General features: G+C 55.1%; 2 protein-coding genes and 1 long non-coding RNA gene across 3 annotated transcripts in view; 2 read left to right on the top strand and 1 right to left on the bottom strand.

Annotated features, from left to right (window-relative positions):
• LOC145534148 (uncharacterized) overlaps positions 1–13598 on the bottom strand; it is a 770273-nt gene that overhangs the window by 320141 nt on the left and 436534 nt on the right. Inside the window, exon 57 of the long non-coding RNA XR_014074274.1 lies at positions 6813–6924. This is a non-coding gene — a long non-coding RNA (uncharacterized LOC145534148). The remainder of the gene's footprint in view (positions 1–6812; positions 6925–13598) is intronic.
• On the top strand, positions 2817–4780 carry LOC145533996 (uncharacterized). The gene is made up of 3 exons (XM_081561358.1): positions 2817–3162; positions 3562–3874; positions 4128–4780. Exons 1-3 carry the CDS (start codon positions 2926–2928, stop codon positions 4754–4756), a joined length of 1179 nt encoding a protein of 392 aa, XP_081417484.1. The 5' UTR covers positions 2817–2925; the 3' UTR covers positions 4757–4780.
• On the top strand, positions 10641–12436 carry LOC145534119 (uncharacterized). Its single transcript, XM_081561491.1, has 3 exons — positions 10641–10810; positions 11210–11522; positions 11776–12436. Exons 1-3 carry the CDS (start codon positions 10676–10678, stop codon positions 12402–12404), a joined length of 1077 nt encoding a protein of 358 aa, XP_081417617.1. The 5' UTR covers positions 10641–10675; the 3' UTR covers positions 12405–12436.

The following is a 13598-nucleotide window of genomic DNA, read 5'->3' as shown; positions in this document are numbered from 1 at the left end:
TCCTGAGAGACTAACTCCTTTCAGCTGAGCACAGAGCTGGCTCCTCACTGGGATGCCTGTGGCCTGGGGCTCCCTGAGGGGAGAGCAGCACTCGCCCCACCGTGTGGTCACTGCTGGAAGTGCAGGCTGCTCCTCACTCCCCCTTGACAGTGTCCCTGAGGGCAGAACAGTGTGAATCGAATCAAGGTGGAAATGCAAACTCCAATGCAACCAAACTCCCCACAAGGTCTCTAAAACCACTCAGGAACAGGGAATTGGAAACTGCAGGGGATGACAGGAATGGAGATGGAGACTTGACACCTTACACCGAGTTCACTTCCAGTTATCCCTAGACAAACTTTCCATGAAAACTTGTCACAAATCTCGAAGAACAATGAGCAGAAACCGGACACGTGCTTTGAGTCTTCACACACAAAACTAAAAGCCAGTCCACAAAAAAAAAAAAAAAAAACCCAGAGAATACAGTGGACTTTGCAAAATCAAAGATATCTACTGTGGGAAAGACCTCACGACAAAAGCAAAAGACAGGTCATACATCGCGAGACGAATGAGTGGAAACACAAAGCTTATCAAGGATGTGTCTCCAAACAGACAAAGAACACCAACACAACAAGCCTGTGAAAACTAGGGAAAGGTCTGAAGGGACACCAGACTGAGGAAGACACACACAGAGGATCCCGGATGATGTCCAGCACTGAGGGCCTGAAGAAACAACAGTCTAGTTGCACCCCCTCAGGCCTGTGTGACCGTGGATGAGGCCTCTGTTTCCCGGTGGCTCTGAGAGATGGACAGGGAGGAAGGGGAAGAGAAGTCACTTGCATTTCTAATACTCACAGCAAAGTCTTCCAACGAGAAGGGAATTATCACCCCCACTGACAATGCCATTCACTGAAGTGATACCCACCAGTCCATCTAACCCAGAAGGGAAGGATGGACCTGTTCTCACAAAACGGCGAGAGATGGAAGAAGGAAGATCAAGCCCACACCAATCACTGGAAAGAGAAGCTGTGCTCAGGGCTTGAAAGAATTCCTATTGGGAAAATGATGTCACAGCCCCACAAGGCAATCCACAGCTTCGATGCTATTCCTCCCAAAATGCCAATGCATTTTCGCACCGAACAAAGAATTGCAAAAGGGGTACGGAGACAGAAAAGAGCCTAAACTGTCAATACAATCCGACGAAAAAGCCCCGATACGGACATCCAAGGTTGTGTGAAAGGAAATTAGACGACCAAACTAGGATCCTCAGGAGAGCATCGGAGAAGGCAATGGCGACCCACTCCAGTACTCTTGCCTGGAAAACGTCCTGGACGGAGGAGCCTGGTAGGCTGCAGGCCATGGGGTCACGCAGAGTCAGACACGACTGAAGTGACTTAGCTGCAGCAGCAGCAGCAGGACAGTATGCTATTGGGAATACAACAACACACACAGATCCAGATCGATGGAATAAAGTGGAGGGTCCAGAAACAAACCCCAGCATCCATGGTCAACTCATCTCTGACACAGAAGGGGAGAATATCCAAATGGGAACAAGAAAGCCTCTTCAATCAATGTCCATGGGAAAACCAGACAGCTACATCTGAAGAACGCTATTGGTTTTGATCTCATACCACCTCAATATAGGGGGAAAACCTCACCCTAAAGACTGATGTCATGAGATAGCTAGAAAGAAGCGTAGGTCAAAGGCTCCTTAACATCAGAGTCTCCTTGCCATTTGCTGGGCGGAGGTCGAAATGGGTCTCTTCAAGTAAGGCAAAGAGGTACACGGAGTACACCCATGGGTTTCCATCCAATGGAACCTCTTCACAACAGAGAAGCTAAGCATTCACAAATGCAAAAGATAGGAAACAGAACATGAGAGACTCCTTGCAAGTGGTGTATCTGAGAAGGGGTTCATATGGAAAGAGACGAAGAATGCACAGCACTCAGATTCCAAGAAACAACACCACCACCACCCTTGACCCTTCCCCCATGACCAACTCCGACCTAAAGCCTTTCTCTCCCTCTAACCTATCCCTAAAACATAACCCTCATCTAATCATATACATGTGCATCCCTAGCATCCATCCATCCACACACGAGAGAGAAAGAGGAAGACACAGACGGAACTGAGAAAGGAAAAGAGAGGGACACAGCCAGAGAGAGACACGGAACCAAAGAGAGGAAAGGAGTCGACGGTCCAGACTTTTCCTCAATCTGCCTCGAAGGTAGAAGCAATGACAGCGCCCTTCCACCCCAGAAGGGGGAAAAGGACGGAAGGTTTGGAGAGGAAAAGACAAGAACGCAGGGAGCCATTAGAAGCTCAGCCACCCGCAGAAGCCGAGCTGGGACACTTGAACAGAATCTCAATGGAAACAGAGGAGCAGAAAGTTGGCTACTCTTTTCTATAAGAGAGGGAGACCTTCGAGTCTTCCTTTCGGTCCTCCAACTTGGATGCGGGGTCTCAAAACAGTCAGGAGGGGGAGTGCCTTTTCCTGGGTACCACGGCACATCCAGGCCTCGTTCTGCCCCATTCTGTGCTGTGTCAGCCCTGGATGGAATCTTTCTTTCTGAAGTCTCAGCGCACAAGCTCCACGTGATATCGGCCCCAGGTGGAAAGGCATGGAGCTGCTCGTAGGCCGACAGACCTAGGAAGCAGATGGGAGAATGACCACCACTCTGCAGATGGAGAGACTGGGGCAACCCTGAGGGGCATATGCTTGTCCAGGGCCACACCACTTATGAGAAGAAGGAGCCTGGTCTGAGAGCAGTGGGGTCCTCGGAGCTCAGGCCCTGGCTGAACCCAGGCCTCCCCAGGGCTGTGGGCTGGGCTGTGTGGGTGTCACTGTGCCTGCACATGGCCTAAGGGGGGTGGTCGAGCAGTCAGAAACCCAGAGATTCCCTTGGGAAGTTTTGGGGAAGGGACCTCAGCACGAACCCCAGGAGATGATGTCACCTGCCGGCAACAGAACCCAACAGAACCCGCAGCCCGGGTATCCAGGCCTCCAGAGCGGAGAGGAGCCCCCAGCCAGTTCACTGGCTGCCAGGATGTTCTGCTGTTTGCCCCTGCCCAGAGGCCGGGGCCTCAGGAGTGATCACAGGCAGTGTGCGCGGGCACCCTGTCGACGTTGGCTCAGGACACCCCCGAGAGGCCTCTGGCCCTTTGCCCGGAGAAACAGAAAGGTAACACGGGGAGCCCCAGGACGGACCAGGCCGCCTCTCCCATGCCACCCGGAAACACCGGGTCCTTTGCCTGTGTGTGTGGATGCGGGTTTCTTGGGGTGTGTCTCCCTCAAGGAAGCCCAGGCGGATGTGGGGTCAGAAGCCTGCGGACAAGTTGTGTCCACACCCCAGGGGAGAGCAGGCTGGGCGGGATGGGGAGAGTGCGGGCAGCGGCGGCCGCCCAGGCGGACCTCACACCCTCAGGTGGGTCTCTTTCCTCCCGGGTGGGGATCTGAGCAGACACACGTCTCTGACCCTTCTGGGAAGAGAAGTTCGAGCAGGCAGAAGCAGCGGCTCCACTGCCCAGGCCCAGCTCGGAAAACTCCTAGCATGGCTGGCTGACGGTCACTGTCGTTGCAGAGCTTCCCACGTGATGAGGCCGAGGACGGGGACACCCCATCCACCTCCCGGAGGGAGGGGTCGGAGCACCACCCCCCCGCCCGTGAGGCCCAGTGCAGGCTCCAGGTGAGCGTGCCCACGGAGGCATCAGCCCCACCGGGGGAGAAGCGGAGGCGGGGAAGGCCTGCTGCCGAGACACCGCCCAGGATACACCCGGCGGCCCAGTCTGAGGCTGCCACGGAGCTCAGCACACCCGGCTCCGACCCAGAGTCCCGAGAACCCCGGCCTCTGAGGCAGCAGGAGGACCTGGAGCCCAGCACGCCAGAGCACAGAGGTGAGGACGCTGGGGCTGGTGCACGGGAGTGTGTGGGGAGGGGGTGCTGAGCTACACAGGGACGAGTCCCCGAAAGCTGCTGCTGGGCCTGCAGCAAGCGCTGGCCTCACACCCCCCCGCCCCCCATCTTGCACACTTCAGTCCCAAAAGACATCCGACGCTGGGTATTCTTTGGGAATCTCTTGGAAGCTTTCTGTCCCGGGAGACGCACATGCCAAGGCTGGCCTGTGGGCAAACTTTGCTTCTCCCCCAGCTCTAGCACTGGCCTCCAACTGGAACCAGGCTCCGCTTCCCAGACCTGTCCCTACAGAGGTGCTGGCTCCAGGTGCAGGACCCAGGGATCCACCGAGGGCAGATGGAGAACCGAGACTTGCCCTCGCAGAGACACCAGGCCAGCTGGGTACTGGCCAGCACACCGGGCAGATCGGATCTCCATGCCTGCAGGACCCCCAGCCCCAGGCACTGATGTCCCACCCCCTCAGCCAGAACCTCCACCTCCACGTGCACCTCTACCTGCTCGGGCTCTGGCAGGAGAACCCGAGGCAGAGGAGGAGTCACCGCCTCGGCAGGGAGAGCCTGCCCTGGCTCCCGCGCAACACCCAGACGCCCACGATGACTCACCCACCCCTGCAGGGAGAACGAGCCCCCGCTCTGGACAGACACCCAGAGCCCTTGCCGGAAACACCACGTCCAGGGGAGCGGTCGGCTCTGCAGCCTCCATCCCCGTCTGCTCACCGTGGACGCTGGCAACTCGGTCTGCCCCCAGGGGACATGGAGTTCCTTTCCCCTGAACTGCTTTGCATTTGGTTTGTTTCCACCTTTCTGGTGATGTTTTATTTTTTGTATGGTTTCCTGTACTTTTGTTGGTTAAGTTGGGATTAGTAAACTTTTTCATCATTGTTGCAATTTGGGAACACTGTTGTGTAACTCTGGTGATACTGTGTTACCATCACCACTTTGTAGTTTCAGACCCGTTTGATCTTTATGCCCCACCCCCCAACAAAGCCTGGATTCAAGGCAAGCACGCCCTGTTCATCCCTTCCCCCGATCCTGAACACAATTTCATCCTTTCTTTGTGCATTCCTTCCTATATTCTTGGTGTCCCCAATCAATGACTCTCAGTGAAATGACTGAAGGAGTGTTTTTTGGACTCTCCAACTACTGTAAGACTCCATTGGAGAGTTCTCATTTGTATGTCATTTGAACTAGCCTTTGATATCTGAAAGGACGGTGTACGTCCTTTCAAGATACCATGTGCCAAACGAAGCCCTTTTGGCAACTGCCATCATTATCTCCAGGCAGGCATTGCTGTGTCAAGGGTGACATCTCAGCCAGAAGGCAGAGGCTGAGCTCGTCTTGTTGCACCAGCTCCCAAAAGAAGCCAAGAAAGGGAGCTGGAACAACAAACCACCCCAACACCCAGGAAAGCGTTCTTCGTGACAGAAGGCTAGAAAATGACCCAACATCCTTGTGGCCCAGAACCCCTCTAGAAAATCACTGTTCCATAAAAAAGAGAAACACATGGGAAGTTCCAAGGAGAGGCAATGCCCATGGCCCGTGTACTTGAGAGACGGCCTGACCGCTCCGGGGAAGACACGCACCGACGGAACCCCTTGGGAAACAGCAGTGATAGTCCTCACCGTCGTAAGGGTTTCCTCTGGGGACAACCTGCCTGGGGCACCACACGAGGGAGCAGACCGGCTTCTCTTCCTCTGCCCCCACACCATTCACTCATGAAGGCAGCTCAGGTGTTCTCATGCCCTGCCTGCCTGCCTGCCTGGCTCATCCGTGAGCTGTGACCACCTACAGGGCAGGACTCCACCTTCTCCTCTCTGTGTACCGTGAATCTGCACACAGTGGGCTTGCAGAACCTTAGGAGACTTGAGCCATTCCCACTCGAGCCAGAACCCTCCCCAGGAAGGAAAACAGCTGTGGAGTCATTTTGGCCCCAGCACTGGTTCGAAAGCCTGGCGCCTCCTACAGCCTCTACGGTGTGAAGAGGGAGGTCCCTTCTGACAGAGCTTTCCGGGTCTCAGATCTAAGCTGTTGTTTCACTGTCAGCTGTGTCTCTTCCGTTGCAGCCAGGTGGGCCACGCTGCTCCAAAGGAGCTCACAAGCTGAGTTTCAAGGGAGGTATAGAGAGGACAGGGATGGCTACAACGTACTGCAAACTGAGTGAGGGTCCCCACAATCCTCAGCAAAGGTCTGTGGTGTGCAAGTGGGGAGTAGAGGGCCCCCAAGTTCCAAAGGAAGGGAGGTAGTCGGGAGCTAAAGCCCTTGGCCGCTGTGGTAGTAGCTGCAGATGGCAGCTCGTCCACAGTGCACTTCGAATGAGGTCATATGAGCGGGACTCTGGAAATGGCTCCGAAATCGGGAGAAAGGGGTCAGGGTATGTGGGAATCCGGCGGGGGTGGGGGGTGGATGAAGGAAGGTGTCCCTCCTCTCTCCAGTGCAATTTGGTTTGGTGAGTCTCAAAGCTACCAGATGGCACTTCCCAAGTCAGGCCCCCGCAGGAATCAGGGTGGGCTGCGTGCCTCGGCCCCTGCCACAGGGACAAGCCACACCAGTGGCCTCCCTGAGCTCCAATGGCCGGATCTGGGGGTTCTGTCTGGGTGCACACCTCCTTGCTGTGGCCAAGTTCCCCCCTTCTCTGAGCACCAGCTTCATCCTCTCGAATGAGGACATCGATTGCTACCTTGGCACGTTACTCTCTTCATCCTGTGAAGACTCATTAGGCTTATCCTACAATTACTAGCTGGCCCGAAGAGATATCTCCTGAATCCAGATTAAGCTGGAGTCTCCCAGGCTCATCTGGCATGTCTTCCCTGAAGTCTGCCAAAACCCACACCCTTGCATTTCCAGGGACTCCCCTTAGCCAGCTGGGCAGAAAACCCAGCATGGTTCAAACAAGCTGACAGACAAGCGGGAGAGGACTCACGGGCAGACGGCTTCCCTCAGGTCTCGGGTGGAGCTCTGGGACCACAGCAGCAACGGGCCATCCCAGGCCCTGGGCTCAGCAGCGCCCTCATTCTCAGGCCGGCGGCTCTGCCCTGAGGGGAGCAGGAAGGTCACCAACTGCCGCAGGCGGGCCTCACGCCCCTCCCACTGCTGGAGCCTGACCTCCCCCGGCCCCACCCCTTCCCCTACCCCAGCAGGACGACAGCTCGTCTTCCCCTGGCTTCCAACGGGAGGCCCGGCCCTGGGCCCCGATTGGGCACTGCCCCAGCCCGGAGCCAATCACAGTGGCCAGGGAGGTGGAACGCACCGATTGGCCAGGGCCAGGTCATGTGACCATACTCCCCAGGAAACTCAAATATTACCAAGGTTCCCTAAGAAACCAATGAACAGAATTATCCAGTAAAGGCAAACCGTGCTTTTTAATGAGGCCAATGTCACAGAAAAAAAAAAAAAAAGCTTCACAATGAACTGCTCAAGGAAGCTACTAAATAAACTTTCAGAAAAGTTTAGTAGTTTTTTTTTTTTTAATAGGGTGACGGAGAGCTATACCTTTCCCGTCTATGTGAATTTAGGTTTAAACTAGATTTCCCTTGGCTATTATATAAGACAAAAAAACCCACATCCCCCCCTTTCACTCCCCCCCACCCCCAAAAAGTGTTTTAATCTATAGAATTTTTGTGTCCTCAGTTGTGTCTGATTCGCGGCAACTCACGAACTCTACACAGCCAGGCTCTTCCGTCCATGGAATTCAGGGCAATTTTTTCTGTCCCAGTAAATGCCCACCCTGGGTGATCCAAAGGCAAGGGCTCAGAGGCTCCTGAGAGACTAACTCCTTTCAGCTGAGCACAGAGCTGGCTCCTCACTGGGATGCCTGTGGCCTGGGGCTCCCTGAGGGGAGAGCAGCACTCGCCCCACCGTGTGGTCACTGCTGGAAGTGCAGGCTGCTCCTCACTCCCCCTTGACAGTGTCCCTGAGGGCAGAACAGTGTGAATCGAATCAAGGTGGAAATGCAAACTCCAATGCAACCAAACTCCCCACAAGGTCTCTAAAACCACTCAGGAACAGGGAATTGGAAACTGCAGGGGATGACAGGAATGGAGATGGAGACTTGACACCTTACACCGAGTTCACTTCCAGTTATCCCTAGACAAACTTTCCATGAAAACTTGTCACAAATCTCGAAGAACAATGAGCAGAAACCGGACACGTGCTTTGAGTCTTCACACACAAAACTAAAAGCCAGTCCACAAAAAAAAAAAAAAAAAAACCCAGAGAATACAGTGGACTTTGCAAAATCAAAGATATCTACTGTGGGAAAGACCTCACGACAAAAGCAAAAGACAGGTCATACATCGCGAGACGAATGAGTGGAAACACAAAGCTTATCAAGGATGTGTCTCCAAACAGACAAAGAACACCAACACAACAAGCCTGTGAAAACTAGGGAAAGGTCTGAAGGGACACCAGACTGAGGAAGACACACACAGAGGATCCCGGATGATGTCCAGCACTGAGGGCCTGAAGAAACAACAGTCTAGTTGCACCCCCTCAGGCCTGTGTGACCGTGGATGAGGCCTCTGTTTCCCGGTGGCTCTGAGAGATGGACAGGGAGGAAGGGGAAGAGAAGTCACTTGCATTTCTAATACTCACAGCAAAGTCTTCCAACGAGAAGGGAATTATCACCCCCACTGACAATGCCATTCACTGAAGTGATACCCACCAGTCCATCTAACCCAGAAGGGAAGGATGGACCTGTTCTCACAAAACGGCGAGAGATGGAAGAAGGAAGATCAAGCCCACACCAATCACTGGAAAGAGAAGCTGTGCTCAGGGCTTGAAAGAATTCCTATTGGGAAAATGATGTCACAGCCCCACAAGGCAATCCACAGCTTCGATGCTATTCCTCCCAAAATGCCAATGCATTTTCGCACCGAACAAAGAATTGCAAAAGGGGTACGGAGACAGAAAAGAGCCTAAACTGTCAATACAATCCGACGAAAAAGCCCCGATACGGACATCCAAGGTTGTGTGAAAGGAAATTAGACGACCAAACTAGGATCCTCAGGAGAGCATCGGAGAAGGCAATGGCGACCCACTCCAGTACTCTTGCCTGGAAAACGTCCTGGACGGAGGAGCCTGGTAGGCTGCAGGCCATGGGGTCACGCAGAGTCAGACACGACTGAAGTGACTTAGCTGCAGCAGCAGCAGCAGGACAGTATGCTATTGGGAATACAACAACACACACAGATCCAGATCGATGGAATAAAGTGGAGGGTCCAGAAACAAACCCCAGCATCCATGGTCAACTCATCTCTGACACAGAAGGGGAGAATATCCAAATGGGAACAAGAAAGCCTCTTCAATCAATGTCCATGGGAAAACCAGACAGCTACATCTGAAGAACGCTATTGGTTTTGATCTCATACCACCTCAATATAGGGGGAAAACCTCACCCTAAAGACTGATGTCATGAGATAGCTAGAAAGAAGCGTAGGTCAAAGGCTCCTTAACATCAGAGTCTCCTTGCCATTTGCTGGGCGGAGGTCGAAATGGGTCTCTTCAAGTAAGGCAAAGAGGTACACGGAGTACACCCATGGGTTTCCATCCAATGGAACCTCTTCACAACAGAGAAGCTAAGCATTCACAAATGCAAAAGATAGGAAACAGAACATGAGAGACTCCTTGCAAGTGGTGTATCTGAGAAGGGGTTCATATGGAAAGAGACGAAGAATGCACAGCACTCAGATTCCAAGAAACAACACCACCACCACCCTTGACCCTTCCCCCATGACCAACTCCGACCTAAAGCCTTTCTCTCCCTCTAACCTATCCCTAAAACATAACCCTCATCTAATCATATACATGTGCATCCCTAGCATCCATCCATCCACACACGAGAGAGAAAGAGGAAGACACAGACGGAACTGAGAAAGGAAAAGAGAGGGACACAGCCAGAGAGAGACACGGAACCAAAGAGAGGAAAGGAGTCGACGGTCCAGACTTTTCCTCAATCTGCCTCGAAGGTAGAAGCAATGACAGCGCCCTTCCACCCCAGAAGGGGGAAAAGGACGGAAGGTTTGGAGAGGAAAAGACAAGAACGCAGGGAGCCATTAGAAGCTCAGCCACCCGCAGAAGCCGAGCTGGGACACTTGAACAGAATCTCAATGGAAACAGAGGAGCAGAAAGTTGGCTACTCTTTTCTATAAGAGAGGGAGACCTTCGAGTCTTCCTTTCGGTCCTCCAACTTGGATGCGGGGTCTCAAAACAGTCAGGAGGGGGAGTGCCTTTTCCTGGGTACCACGGCACATCCAGGCCTCGTTCTGCCCCATTCTGTGCTGTGTCAGCCCTGGATGGAATCTTTCTTTCTGAAGTCTCAGCGCACAAGCTCCACGTGATATCGGCCCCAGGTGGAAAGGCATGGAGCTGCTCGTAGGCCGACAGACCTAGGAAGCAGATGGGAGAATGACCACCACTCTGCAGATGGAGAGACTGGGGCAACCCTGAGGGGCATATGCTTGTCCAGGGCCACACCACTTATGAGAAGAAGGAGCCTGGTCTGAGAGCAGTGGGGTCCTCGGAGCTCAGGCCCTGGCTGAACCCAGGCCTCCCCAGGGCTGTGGGCTGGGCTGTGTGGGTGTCACTGTGCCTGCACATGGCCTAAGGGGGGTGGTCGAGCAGTCAGAAACCCAGAGATTCCCTTGGGAAGTTTTGGGGAAGGGACCTCAGCACGAACCCCAGGAGATGATGTCACCTGCCGGCAACAGAACCCAACAGAACCCGCAGCCCGGGTATCCAGGCCTCCAGAGCGGAGAGGAGCCCCCAGCCAGTTCACTGGCTGCCAGGATGTTCTGCTGTTTGCCCCTGCCCAGAGGCCGGGGCCTCAGGAGTGCTCACAGGCAGTGTGCGTGGGCACCCTGTCGACGTTGGCTCAGGACACCCCCGAGAGGCCTCTGGCCCTTTGCCCGGAGAAACAGAAAGGTAACACGGGGAGCCCCAGGACGGACCAGGCCGCCTCTCCCATGCCACCCGGAAACACCGGGTCCTTTGCCTGTGTGTGTGGATGCGGGTTTCTTGGGGTGTGTCTCCCTCAAGGAAGCCCAGGCGGATGTGGGGTCAGAAGCCTGCGGACAAGTTGTGTCCACACCCCAGGGGAGAGCAGGCTGGGCGGGATGGGGAGAGTGCGGGCAGCGGCGGCCGCCCAGGCGGACCTCACACCCTCAGGTGGGTCTCTTTCCTCCCGGGTGGGGATCTGAGCAGACACACGTCTCTGACCCTTCTGGGAAGAGAAGTTCGAGCAGGCAGAAGCAGCGGCTCCACTGCCCAGGCCCAGCTCGGAAAACTCCTAGCATGGCTGGCTGACGGTCACTGTCGTTGCAGAGCTTCCCACGTGATGAGGCCGAGGACGGGGACACCCCATCCACCTCCCGGAGGGAGGGGTCGGAGCACCACCCCCCCGCCCGTGAGGCCCAGTGCAGGCTCCAGGTGAGCGTGCCCACGGAGGCATCAGCCCCACCGGGGGAGAAGCGGAGGCGGGGAAGGCCTGCTGCCGAGACACCGCCCAGGATACACCCGGCGGCCCAGTCTGAGGCTGCCACGGAGCTCAGCACACCCGGCTCCGACCCAGAGTCCCGAGAACCCCGGCCTCTGAGGCAGCAGGAGGACCTGGAGCCCAGCACGCCAGAGCACAGAGGTGAGGACGCTGGGGCTGGTGCACGGGAGTGTGTGGGGAGGGGGTGCTGAGCTACACAGGGACGAGTCCCCGAAAGCTGCTGCTGGGCCTGCAGCAAGCGCTGGCCTCACACCCCCCCGCCCCCCATCTTGCACACTTCAGTCCCAAAAGACATCCGACGCTGGGTATTCTTTGGGAATCTCTTGGAAGCTTTCTGTCCCGGGAGACGCACATGCCAAGGCTGGCCTGTGGGCAAACTTTGCTTCTCCCCCAGCTCTAGCACTGGCCTCCAACTGGAACCAGGCTCCGCTTCCCAGACCTGTCCCTACAGAGGTGCTGGCTCCAGGTGCAGGACCCAGGGATCCACCGAGGGCAGATGGAGAACCGAGACTTGCCCTCGCAGAGACACCAGGCCAGCTGGGTACTGGCCAGCACACCGGGCAGATCGGATCTCCATGCCTGCAGGACCCCCAGCCCCAGGCACTGATGTCCCACCCCCTCAGCCAGAACCTCCACCTCCACGTGCACCTCTACCTGCTCGGGCTCTGGCAGGAGAACCCGAGGCAGAGGAGGAGTCACCGCCTCGGCAGGGAGAGCCTGCCCTGGCTCCCGCGCAACACCCAGACGCCCACGATGACTCACCCACCCCTGCAGGGAGAACGAGCCCCCGCTCTGGACAGACACCCAGAGCCCTTGCCGGAAACACCACGTCCAGGGGAGCGGTCGGCTCTGCAGCCTCCATCCCCGTCTGCTCACCGTGGACGCTGGCAACTCGGTCTGCCCCCAGGGGACATGGAGTTCCTTTCCCCTGAACTGCTTTGCATTTGGTTTGTTTCCACCTTTCTGGTGATGTTTTATTTTTTGTATGGTTTCCTGTACTTTTGTTGGTTAAGTTGGGATTAGTAAACTTTTTCATCATTGTTGCAATTTGGGAACACTGTTGTGTAACTCTGGTGATACTGTGTTACCATCACCACTTTGTAGTTTCAGACCCGTTTGATCTTTATGCCCCACCCCCCAACAAAGCCTGGATTCAAGGCAAGCACGCCCTGTTCATCCCTTCCCCCGATCCTGAACACAATTTCATCCTTTCTTTGTGCATTCCTTCCTATATTCTTGGTGTCCCCAATCAATGACTCTCAGTGAAATGACTGAAGGAGTGTTTTTTGGACTCTCCAACTACTGTAAGACTCCATTGGAGAGTTCTCATTTGTATGTCATTTGAACTAGCCTTTGATATCTGAAAGGACGGTGTACGTCCTTTCAAGATACCATGTGCCAAACGAAGCCCTTTTGGCAACTGCCATCATTATCTCCAGGCAGGCATTGCTGTGTCAAGGGTGACATCTCAGCCAGAAGGCAGAGGCTGAGCTCGTCTTGTTGCACCAGCTCCCAAAAGAAGCCAAGAAAGGGAGCTGGAACAACAAACCACCCCAACACCCAGGAAAGCGTTCTTCATGACAGAAGGCTAGAAAATGACCCAACATCCTTGTGGCCCAGAACCCCTCTAGAAAATCACTGTTCCATAAAAAAGAGAAACACATGGGAAGTTCCAAGGAGAGGCAATGCCCATGGCCCGTGTACTTGAGAGACGGCCTGACCGCTCCGGGGAAGACACGCACTGACGGAACCCCTTGGGAAACAGCAGTGATAGTCCTCACCGTCGTAAGGGTTTCCTCTGGGGACAACCTGCCTGGGGCACCACACGAGGGAGCAGACCGGCTTCTCTTCCTCTGCCCCCACACCATTCACTCATGAAGGCAGCTCAGGTGTTCTCATGCCCTGCCTGCCTGCCTGCCTGGCTCATCCGTGAGCTGTGACCACCTACAGGGCAGGACTCCACCTTCTCCTCTCTGTGTACCGTGAATCTGCACACAGTGGGCTTGCAGAACCTTAGGAGACTTGAGCCATTCCCACTCGAGCCAGAACCCTCCCCAGGAAGGAAAACAGCTGTGGAGTCATTTTGGCCCCAGCACTGGTTCGAAAGCCTGGCGCCTCCTACAGCCTCTACGGTGTGAAGAGGGAGGTCCCTTCTGACAGAGCTTTCCGGGTCTCAGATCTAAGCTGTTGTTTCACTGTCAGCTGTGTCTCTTCCGT

Source organism: Giraffa tippelskirchi, chromosome 14 (assembly GCF_054371585.1).
Source record: "Giraffa tippelskirchi isolate mGirTip1 chromosome 14, T2T-mGirTip1v1.2.pri, whole genome shotgun sequence".
Lineage (NCBI taxonomy): Eukaryota > Metazoa > Chordata > Mammalia > Artiodactyla > Giraffidae > Giraffa > Giraffa tippelskirchi.
This window is presented reverse-complemented; position numbering and strand designations above follow the sequence as displayed.